Source organism: Bombus impatiens, unplaced genomic scaffold (genome assembly GCF_000188095.3).
Source record: "Bombus impatiens unplaced genomic scaffold, BIMP_2.2 scf_0899, whole genome shotgun sequence".
Classification (NCBI taxonomy): Eukaryota; Metazoa; Arthropoda; class Insecta; order Hymenoptera; family Apidae; genus Bombus; species Bombus impatiens.
In genome coordinates this window covers 406,589-418,766 of record NT_177318.1, presented here as the reverse complement: position 1 = coordinate 418,766, position 12,178 = coordinate 406,589, and the positions used below count along the sequence as shown (strand labels likewise).

At 29.7% G+C, this 12,178-nt stretch overlaps 1 protein-coding gene and 1 non-coding gene across 2 annotated transcripts; one reads left to right on the top strand and one right to left on the bottom strand.

Annotated features, from left to right (window-relative positions):
• Window positions 1-4,431: 4,431 nt before the first annotated feature.
• On the bottom strand, window positions 4,432-4,504 carry TRNAK-CUU. Its single transcript has one exon. It is a non-coding gene; the product is annotated as a tRNA-Lys (tRNA).
• Window positions 4,505-5,080: 576 nt separating this feature from the next.
• LOC100743360 (dentin sialophosphoprotein-like) lies at window positions 5,081-12,052 on the top strand. The gene is made up of 5 exons (XM_012390883.3): window positions 5,081-5,285; window positions 5,524-5,863; window positions 5,942-6,216; window positions 6,287-6,397; window positions 6,581-12,052. Exons 1-5 carry the CDS (start codon window positions 5,237-5,239, stop codon window positions 11,566-11,568), a joined length of 5,763 nt encoding a protein of 1,920 aa, XP_012246306.1. The 5' UTR covers window positions 5,081-5,236; the 3' UTR covers window positions 11,569-12,052.
• The last annotated feature ends 126 nt before the right edge of the window (window positions 12,053-12,178 follow it).

Sequence of the window (12,178 nt, the reverse complement as noted above, 5' to 3'; positions counted from 1 at the left end):
ATGTTATCTTCAAAAATTTCTATTTTGCCAAATCGAATATTCAAATATTATATACAAATATTATTACATTTATTGTTAAAAAATCTCTGTCCCGAAAGAGTTAACTGAAACAACGTTACAGTGACTGGTCCATGTTCCAACTCTCGCAACAGTGATACGGTTTATTAAAAGTCTTATCGAATTAACTTTAACTTGTCTAATATTTCCAAATCTTTTTTTATCTTCTAGATATTAAGATATGCAAATGAAGAGTTGTCCTATAAAAATTGTTTGTTTTTTTGCGAACGTGTATCGTAAAAATGGAAAAGAACTATTGATCGAAGAATATGGGGACGTGTCTGAACAGAATTAGGTCAAGGTACAAGATCCGGGGTTTAAAAGTTGTCCAGGGTCGATAGCATCCGCAGCGAAACGGAAGGCAGAAATAGTTGACCAGAACGTCACGTAGGGATCCCCCTAAGCCTTTAACCTTAATACGACGTTCTGGGTGAATTCGAGGGATCAAGAGTGCAGCAGCCTATTCTAAATTATATCGGATGAAAGCGATACAAAATAGAGTAAAATAAATAAACAGCAATTTATCTGTAATTGTAGCAGGATATATATGGTTGTTCGAAATTAAAAGAAAGAATGAAGCCTCTTGAGAGAGATTTTTTTTTAGAATGAACGCGATAATGTAACAATACGGACAATGATGCGCTTCGATTTTAGAAAATAAATTAAACGTAATTTTTAATATAAATCGCGCGATTCCACCAACAACGGTATCGTAAGTTTCAATAGATCTGAGAAAAATTATAAAAATTATAGCAGTTAATTTAGAATGTATTGTCCCATTACTCTCTAAACTCTGAAGAATTAAAATTAAATTTTCAATATAAATCGCGTAGTTCCATCAACAACGGTATCGTAAGTTTCAATAGATCTGAGAAAAATTATAAAAATTATAGCAGTTAATTTAGGATGTATTGTCCCATTACTCTTTAAACTCTGAAGAATTAAAATTAAATTTTCAATATAAATCGCGTAGTTCCATCAACAACGGTATCGTAAGTTTCAATAGATCTGAGAAAAATTATAAAAATTATAGCAGTTAATTTAGGATGTATTGTCCCATTACTTTCCAAACTTTGAAGAATTAAATTGTAAAAGATACGAAGAAAATTTGCTGTCGCTTCCTCATTTTCTCATGAGATTACGATATGAAGAAGAAACATGGAGGTAAGTATAAGAAAATATAAAAGATATATAGAAAAGCTAGTTCATCGAAAGTTTGTTATTCATTGTGCTTTCATCCTCGTTTGAGGATTGAAATCATAAGAAAGAAGAGAGGCATAAGAAAGATACAGAAAAGCTATTAGCAGAAGTCTGTCGTTAACTATATTTATACTTTTATTGACTTCTCCGTTTTTATGGCATTATATGGCCAAAGAGATGCAATGGAAGATAAACGAAGAAGAAAATATACTTTTTAATATTAGGTCATTTACAAAGGAAGCATACGCTTGTTTTCCTGAATAAGTGAATTTATACCTCAGCATGAGAGAAATGAGAAAAATTGATATTATTAAAATAAATCTGAAACTGATTTAATAACGTATTAAATCTTTTCATAAGCTTCGAACATTAAATATCTTCATGGAAGAAATTGTATTGATAAAAATTTCTTAAAAAGGCAACATATATATATTTTTTTAATTTATTCTATAATCTGTAAATTTTCTGCTAACTTTTATGTTGATATTTAATTTATTATGTAAGCGTAAAATATTCCTTAGGCTGACTCCGTCGTTTGTGTTTTCAAAACACAACAAAAAAAATTGTTTTCGGTAAATCTCGAGATTATTTATCAATTCTCTGCAAGAAATCTTGACTGACAAGCGTATTAAATTTTTTCCTAAACATAATTTTTGTAAGTTCGCGCAATAGGATTTCAGGCACCTTCCTTCCCTTTTTTCTTTTTTTTGTTGCATTCAAGGCTAATTTGACTGGACTGTACGCTATGCCGAAGTATCTTATATAGTATACTGTATATGCCAAGTATACTATATATACCAAGTATACTATACAAAAAACATAGGATAACCGACAAAGAATGACATTACCTCATATACCTCATGGACGAGGCAACGAGCCCCTTGCATTTCTGTAGCAGAGTCATTCCTTTTCGTGACGGCGAACACGCTGTATCGTTGAATTCTAAGGTTGGCTGAACGTTTTAAAATAACGTCAATACAGCCGATGTTTTGTTGCGTAATCGAGATATAGATATTTTTAAAACGTGTCTCTTACAGTTATTTAATGTATTATTTTTATATTAACATCTCATTTAAGATTTATAAATTTTCTCACGAAAGAAATACCATGCGTCGAAGAAACGAAAATAAGTCTATCTTTCCGATCTATTTTTTATTTTATTATATCATATTTTCCAATGTATTATATTATTCCAATATTTTGCTACACGATTTTTCACGTGTCCTTTCACGTGTTACACGTGTCTTAATATATTGTAACACGAGCTATCGATTGTAAATCCCAATATTTTGTCAATATAAGCTTACAGGTTGAAAAACCTGATATTTCGCAACGTGAGATGATTCGTATTTATATTTGGCGATAAAGAGCCAAAGATAAAGAGGTCTCACGCTTCCTAAGTAGTGAAGCATTGAGAAGAGTCAGACGCGCAGACACGATCGTAAACACAAAACACAGCATAATAATCGATGGCCTATCTGGACGTTAGAAGTACAATATTAATATTTTTGTAACTAGTATTTCGTAAATAATATTTTAAATTATGCTGTTCCATAGATATATTATCAATATTATTGGCAAACATTTTTAAAACTTTCTTATATTTTTTTAGGAATTATAACATTGATATAATAAAATAAAATGAAATTACTGGAAATAAAAATAAATAAGTATTGGTCAATTTGTCTCGTATTGCATGATTTAGAGTTTAGTTTAAATTGAGTGATATATATGTATAATATTATTTTTATATAGGTATGATATTCTTGATTTACGTTATCCTATTGAATTTATTACTTCAGAATCGTAAGAATTAAGACGTATTTTTTCATATATATATTGGAATTATTAATTAACAAATAGAATAACCGAAAAATGTTCATAACGTGTAATAAGAACAGTGGCTCTTTGAATTCTATAATCGATCGCTTTTTAATATTAATATAAGTACATTTAGAAAACTGATGTAGTAATTGATAACTCGAAGTATTGTAGTATTGATAATTCGAAAAACATTCATTTGATTAATATTCCTTCGCTAAGAATTAATTACTAGATTGCGTTGTAATATGTCTGGTACCAACATTAAATATTTTATCCAGACTCACATTTTTATAAACGCAATTAATGCAATGGAACCTAAATTTATTCGCCTGTATATATTATAATGAATATTATAAGTTATAAAATAATATACCCACATGTCCCACTAAATATTATAATATGGTTTATCTTCGATATTTTATACGTTTCTCTATATTATATGCTTCCTATACACGTTTCCACATTTAAATTTGCCATAAATCCACGAATATTTACTAATTACATTAAATTGCTTATAATATCGATTTACCTGTAAGTTCCACGATAAAATGCATTTTCTAATCTCTCAAGTAAATTCGCTTATGTGCATTTACCTATATTGCTAAAATATGATCTAAATGCTATTAAAAAGAAACTATATATTTTTTTTTATTTATATCTCTATCACGTTTTTACTTGAACTCAGCTCTTCAAAGTTCATAGGTAAAAAATTCAGTTCTACGCATACGTCAGTCACGCAACGCACAATTTTGGACACTATTTTGTTCTACATTCACCAAAGTATTTCAACTGAAATGATTTTTCTTTTTCAAAATATCCCGAATCAAATCAACTTGTAAATATTTATATGTTGATACCCCATGTACATTATTGAAGAAGATAAATCATGTGAATCACTATTGTTACAAGTCTGATTTCTTCATGATATAAGCACTTTTCGATAATGCATTTTTTTAGCTCGAAGTGGACGATCCAGCTATTATTGATGGTGATCAACCACGCAAAAAAGGACTAAATAAATTGCTGTAGAAACGTGTTCTTTTTTGCAGCAACGTCCTTGTAGGCATTATATATTTGACATGATTTGTCATGCATACTAATGTACAGTTCGCCTTTCATCAAGGATATGTGTTTGCTTGAAAATAAATGATGAGAACAGGTTATAATCACAGAAGTTTCTAAGAAACGTAAAAACGAAGTAAAAACGAGAAAATAAAGAAATGTCGAGACACTAGAAAATATGTGCACATTTTACATATAATACTATATATGGGTTATAGAATGTGTATAAATTGCAACGTGATAATATTGAAAATAATTTTAAAAAAGATAAAGAGAAGAAAAAATATCCGCCCAACGTGGGGCTCGAACCCACGACCCTGAGATTAAGAGTCTCATGCTCTACCGACTGAGCTAGCCGGGCTTGGTACTACATAATTTAAAGAAACATATATTTAAATACTTTAAAATATAACTTATACAAATAAATCTATTAAATAAATATATAAAGATTAATAATTTATGCATTAATATAAACGAATTAATACAAAACGAATAGCAATATTAAAAACACATGTGATTCCTTTCGCTAAAACATGCATTTCTACTGTAAAATTATTTGTTATTACTGATAAATATTGATTTCAAGCAAATCATTATTTTATGTAAATCTAGATAGTATTAAAACTAAACTTACAGAAGAATATTTCCTACTCTCTGGTTGCATTATCGGTGATGCACTGATTTACATATTTCCTTTATTAATTTCCCGCACTTTTCACAATGGTTACGAATTAATTTTTACGTTAAAAAACTATAAGTTTTATTACTTTGAGTAGAACAATACAAATAATAAAGAAATAATAAAAATGTGCACTTTTTTATATAAACAATATTATCTTTTGATTGTTTAAATTACCTAAAAGAGATTTCTTTTAACGGATTTATTGAGGAAATTGAAATATCGCTGAATTTTGTCACTTGGTGGCTCTGAGTGCATTTTCTACAACGGACGATCCGCGCGCAATGTGGTGAAGGTTGAGTGTGTCGTCAGTTTAAATTCAGAGAATAAACACGTGTTAATACGTAACTTCTTATTGATTACTATCTTTTTTATACGACTTATTGTTGGTATACAGTGTAAACAGTAAAAAAAATGTCGCGTCTTATAAAGGAATCAGATGAAGAAATAGATGTGAAACCTGGTTTGTATTTTTCATTTTTTGGTTTCTATGCGCACGCGGTTCACTCAGTTGCTGAATCTAACGGTCGATTCGAAGTTGTATGTTGTACTTTTATCAATTTAACAACGTAATATACAGCCTGTATTTCAGCCTGTATATACAGCCTGTTATTTCAAGTCATCTTGGAGTAAATAATTGATATCTCACGAAATTTGATTGTATTACTATATTTTTCTTTATCTTCCCTTTAAAATATAAGGTCGCAGAACCCGTGCCAATATCGAGGTAATATCGGCTGATTCTCCACTTCGTCGCAGCTCCCGAATTAAGCCAAACGTTAAACAAAATGAATCTTCGCCCGAATCGCCTTTAAGCGACTCGAGCATCGTTAGCACTACACAAACTTCTAGAATCACAAGGCAACGAGCCAGTGCTATGGACAATTCTGCTATCAATGAAACTCGACGAACTTTACGTTCTAGAATAAGTTCTATATCCTCAGATGTTAACGAAATCACAGAATCAGATGTTGGCACACCGACAAAGAAAGCTAGAAATAACACTTCCAATGATAGTAATAAAACAAATACTCGAAAAAGGTATCTGTAATGATTAATGATTGATTTATATGTATGAATTTTTGTTTTATGTTTGTTTTGTATATACCTATTGTTTAGTAAACGTTTTACAAGAGCCGGTTCAGAAGCAAAATCTCCACAACCAGCATCGAGACTTGTTAAACGTAATGTAAGAGCTAGTTCCGTGGGGCCCGAAGCTAATACGCCAAATAAACAACAGTACAGTGAATTAGTCAATACACCTATTAAGACAAGAAGACGAACTTCGGTACTACTGTCAGAACCAGTAGTAGAAGAAAAAGGAGAATATATGAAGTATCCAGTGGTGACATTAGATCGCACATTACCTGATCTTATTGAAATTAGAGAATCAGGTATATTATATTTTAAAAATATACTTAAATTAAAAAAATTTTAATTCTGTAATTCCATATGGAATTGTAGGTGCAGAAAGTTCCCCTAAGACATCATCGAAAAACGAATCATTGCCAACTTCGAAAAACAAACTCAATACAAGTCGTAACAGTATAAATGAAAAACATTCAGAAGATGATGGTAAGTTTAATTTACTGTTATACTTCAGTATTCTATATTAATTGCAATCAGATCGCAATCTATTACAAAAATAGTTCTTTATCTGTATAAAATTCGACAAAATTATATAACTAAAAAGTTCTAGAATAACATTTCTTAATAAAAATTAATATAAGAACTAACTGATATTTACATTTACAACAGTTAAGGGACCACACAACGACCCTCCAGAAAATGTTTCTTCAAATAAATTTGAAGATATTGAAAAGGATGTATTTACTGATAAGAAAATATCAGATAAAAATATACTAGAAAGTAGTAAAACACTGCCTGTAGATAATACAAATGAAGCAGAATCCTTAATAGATAATGAATCTAAAATACTTCCACAAAATAAAGATGAAAACACATTTATTGAAGATTTAAATAATCCAATGGAAAAACATGATGGTCATAATAATAAAGAGAATCTTACAACAAATATTGTTACTGACTTACAGGATATAAAGAATGCAATTTCTAATACACAACAAAGTCCGAAGCACGTATCTATAAATAATTTGAATGCAAATGTGTCAACCGAAGAAAAATGCAAATATCCTTGCGCTGAAACAAGTGTATCGCCAAAACGTCGTCATTCTAAACAATCATTAGAAATGGCAAATGAAAATGTTTCTATGAAAGAAGTTAATGCTGGTGTAATTAGTAATTTACCAACTGAAGGTCTGGATATTTCAATGAATGAAGAAGACAATTCTAATAATATGCAAAACTTAGTAGTAGGTACAAAAACAGAATCAGTCATTGGAAGTCCATATAGTGAAAGTTTAGATAAAAATGGTCCTATACAAGTAGTATCTACAAATGCAAGTTCAAACGATAATGTTGAAAGTATGGAGCTTGCAGAAGATATAAATACAGTAGATGATAATAAATCTACAGAAATTGATATTGAATTGAATGTAGAATCAAAGAAAGCTTACGTTCATGCAAGTAATGCAAATGTAAGCATCGAAATGGATGTTTCAAATACAAAGGAAAATATAAATGAAAATGAAGAATCTGAACAAAATGATATAAATCAACGTATAACTGATGATCAGTATGACACGAAAAGTAAAAGTGATAACTTAAATACGTCAGAAAATGTACATGAAAATGATGATATAAGTTGTATAAAATTGATTTCATCTCCTAAATTAAGTAATATAGATACGTCAAATTTAGTGGATGTGAAATCAGTTTCAGATACTCAACATTTAACTATTTCAAAGCATGAGGATGTACCTTGTTTAAAAGACATAAGTGAAACAAATAATTTATCTCCTAATACGAGCAATTTGTTAAAATCCTCAGATGCTCATATGAGCATAGAGGATTCTACATTAATTAATATGAATGAAGCTAATGTAACTAATGTGATTAAAAGTAGTGACTCTTCCATTGTTACAGAGACTGCTGCTGAATTTGTTGAAGAAGCACCAGAAAGAGGAGAACAGTCAAAGAAAGTTTCTGTACTGGATAATTCTACTGATCCTTTAAAATTGAAGAAACAATATCAAAACAAATTAGAATCAAATGAAAAACATACAAACACTACCCAAGTGACCTTTGAAGAATGTCAAGAAAATATAAAAGCTGATGATAACGATTCTGATACTAGTGTGTCACATACTTTTCAAGATATCTCAGCCAGTGAATGGAAAGAAAAGAATAATGATATGGACAAAAATTCTATACATTCAAAGACAACTGAAAATGAAAGTGAAGCCGAATGTGATCTTGTTTTAGTCGATAGAGAGGCATGGTTAACCGCGGAAAATTTAAAAACAAACAAGGAGAAAATATCTTTTGATTATGATTCAGATGATACCGTTATATTAAAAGCACATTCAGATTCTATGAAAGCAAAAAATGAAAATAATTTAATGGATATATCACAAGATGAATGTAAATTAAATGATAGTAAGGATAAATCTCTCAAAGGAAAAAAACGGAAGAACACGAAACAAAACGAAAATAACGATGAAGAAGAAAATAGAAATGCAGTAGAAGATACAAAAAATATTACAAAAGATGTAGAAATATCAATTAATGTTGGTGAGAATACGTCTACGACGAAAGATAGTAATAAATACTCTACTTCTAACAGTAATATGTCCCTCCGGAAATCGTTAAAAAATAACAGTTTATCTGAATCATATGAGACAATTGAAGGGGAAGAAAATGTATCATTAAATAAAAGTAAATTGTCTGAAGATGTCCCAAAAGGACGAAAATCTCTTAATAAGTCAGTGCAAGGGGCAAATAGACTTGATGAATCTAATACAGCTGAAACTGTAAATAAACTGAAATCTTTAAATAAATCTAATTGTAATGAAAATACAGTTACATCTGCTAAGAAAAATGGGACAAATCAGTCGTTAAATACTTCAAAGGAAAAGATGAAACCACAACAGTTAGATGAAAATTCGGAAGAGTCTGACTATGATGTAAAAAAAGTTCACGAAAAGCAAAACAGTGCAACAAAGAAAAGATTGAATAGAAATTTTTCGACAATAGCAAACATGGGATCCGATTCTAATGAAACTCAAAATTCCGATGATTCACAAAATAAATTGGAAATACCTAAGTTTTTATTTTGCGGGACAAGCGATAGTAACAGCGACAATGATAATGAATCTAATAGCACTATAGATTCTGATGTCCAAAAAGAATATAATTTTTATGGTAAAGATGTTGCAAAGTTTTCTGATGATGATGTACCAGGAGATGAATGTAGAGCATCAGAAACAGAATCATCAGACCCAGATGATAATGGGTCAGATCTTGCAGATTTTGTAGTTGATGATGATGAAATTGAAGATGAAGAAGAAGATGAAAGTGAGGAGAATAAAGATGAGAGTATTGAAAATGATAAATTACAAAATGACGAGCAGACTAAAGAAGATCAGAAAGATGATGAAGAAGGGATAGGACAAGAAACAATTCAGAAAGAACAACATGAAAATGATAAAGAAAATATCGCTGAAAAAAATGTAAGTAAGGAGACAGATGCTTCTAATGAAGAAAAAAATACATCAAGAAAATCTGGTGATTTAAGTATGTCTCAAACCATTAGAAGTGACAAGAAAAAGAAGAAGAATCTTAAAACAGATAGATCCCAGATAGAAGAAAATGAAAAGGGAGATAATTACCTTGATTTATCTTTTGAAACAAAAAGAAAGAAACAAAAGCGAAACTCTACAGAATTTGCAGTTAAAAGTGTAGAACAGTCATTAAATGACTCCCAATTAATATTTGATACAAAAGTATTAAAACTTCGTAAATCAATGGAATGTAGTACTCCCAAAATAAGTATATCTAAACAAGAGAAACTTAATGTCAAAACCTGTGGTGCTGAAGAAAATGACTCCCTTGATGAGGAAAATGACAAAGACTTGACATTAAAGGAAGAACAAAATGTAAAGAAATTAAGAAGCATAAAAAACAATGAAACTCTCATGCATAGAAGTCTTCCATCTGAATTAACTGACTTAACAACAAAAACAAATCTTTCAAGACCAATGTCATCTAAAGTACCAGAATTAAACAAATCAACAATAGTTTTAGGGAGTGAAACACCTACAACAAAGTACTTAAGACAAATGAAATTAAATGAAAGTGCACCAATATTAAATGCTAATTTTAAAAAATTAACAAATACTAGTAACAGTAATGAACAGAATGACCAAGGTGAAGAAGAAAATGAAAACAATGATGAACAAAACACAAAAGCAGCACCAGGTCCAAATGATTCATTAAAGAAAAAGCTGCTTAAAGTAGCAGAGAACATATTAGAAAGTGATCGTCAAAAGAAACGTAAAAAACGAAAGCAACCAATAGTTGAAAAAGTTACTAAATCTACTTTATCTGAAACTGATTTCCCAGAAAATAATGATTCAAAATTACTAAAGACAACTAAACAATTTGTTCCCACTAGCAATTTTGACAACAATGATGAAACAGAAAAGGAAAATAAGAAAAAAAGGAAGAAGAAGAAGAAAAGAAATAATACCGATGTGCAAATGCAAGAAGGATCAGATGAACAAGTTACTGAAATAAAATCAGAAAGTCAAGATGAAAAAATACATAACGAAATAAAGAAGAAGAAGAAAAAAGAGAAAGAAGTTCGAGATGTTCAAGACGTTCAAGATTCGACAAATGAAAAGACTAAAATGATAAAGAAAAAGAAGAAAAAGGTTTCAGTCGTTTTATCAGGTGACGATATTCCAAATGAGCAACTGCATAAGAACAAGCAGAAATTATTAGCAAAAGATACTGTTTTGCAAGAGAAAAAAGCATTGCTTGAAAAGTTGCCTAAGAAAAAAAGGGAATTATTGTCAGAAGATGATGCTTTGCAATATGAAGAAGTTCCACCTAAAAAGGTTCCTAAGAAAAAGCAGAAATTATCAAGTGATGTTTCAAATCAGGAGGAAAACACTTCAGTTCAAAAATCATCAAAGAAAAAGCAAAAGCAATTATTAGAAGGTGTGAAGACAGATAATATAAAATATACTGTAGCATCTAATAAAACACAACAGTTTTACGATGCAGTATCAGATTCTGATGAGGGACCAGAAACGATTACATTCTCTAAAGCTCGAGATGAAGCGTTAAAAGATTTAAAACGTACTGCTGATAATATTAAAGCCAACAAAGAAGCGAAAAAAAAGAAACAAAGAGAACACAATGAAAAGATGCAAAAACAAAAAGAAATTAAGATTAAACAATCGAAATCCAAAAATCAGGTAGCAGAATTTAGTAAAACGGACATACAAAAAAAAGGTATTAAAAAGCTTCCGGATTACGTTGTTAAAAATTTATCGGATGTTCCATTAAAATCATCAAAAAAGAGAAAATTATCAGAAGAAAAATCTTCCCTATCTCCAATGTGCAGTTTCAAACCTAAAAAGATGAAGAATATGTACATAGAAGATGATATTACTCTACCAAGTTGTGCTGGAAATACAACTGAATTTAGTGTCGTCGATATTGAAACAATTAAAAAGAAAAAAAAAGCTCCAATAGCGGGTTTATTCCGAGAAAAAATGCTTGCTAGGAATCCACGACAACATATTTCTGCTTATTTAACATATTTGCAAAAGCAAAAGTCATTGGATAAAGGAAAGTTTTATGATAAGCCATACTAAACTTTTAATTGATATTCCACGTTATATGATCTGTAGGCATTATAGAATAGTTTCAAGTATTAGTTATTAAAGCGATCTTTTTTTTTTGCAATGCAATTCGGATAAAAATGATTAATACATTGCTTACTATTTCCAGAATTATCTTAATAATACTGATTATTCTAATGCTTACATATTCGCTTTTTTATTGTAATTTCGAAAAATTGAAAGATACTAAACTAAAAGTCGTTTTACTTTTGGTTTTAATAATTATGGTTATTTTTCATCTTGTAATTTATTGTTAGTATAAAATAATGTACCATATATTTTTTAATATAAAGTGCGATTACATTTTAGTCAAAATCATATTTTTATTGGTAAAATGTCCAAGTATAAAGCATCCGTATTAAACTTTGCTTACTTCATTATAACTAATTCGCTCTATATGGTAAATTAAGATGTAGTATAAAAATAAAACAATATAGATATTCGTTTTTGTTCGTAACTCCTAACTTTATCATGTTTATTATTGTTACATTTTTCAAATAACCCCTATTCTGTATGATAATATATCGTCTTTATAGAAACAAATTTTTAATATTTAAGATGAAAATAACGAAAATCAATCTAA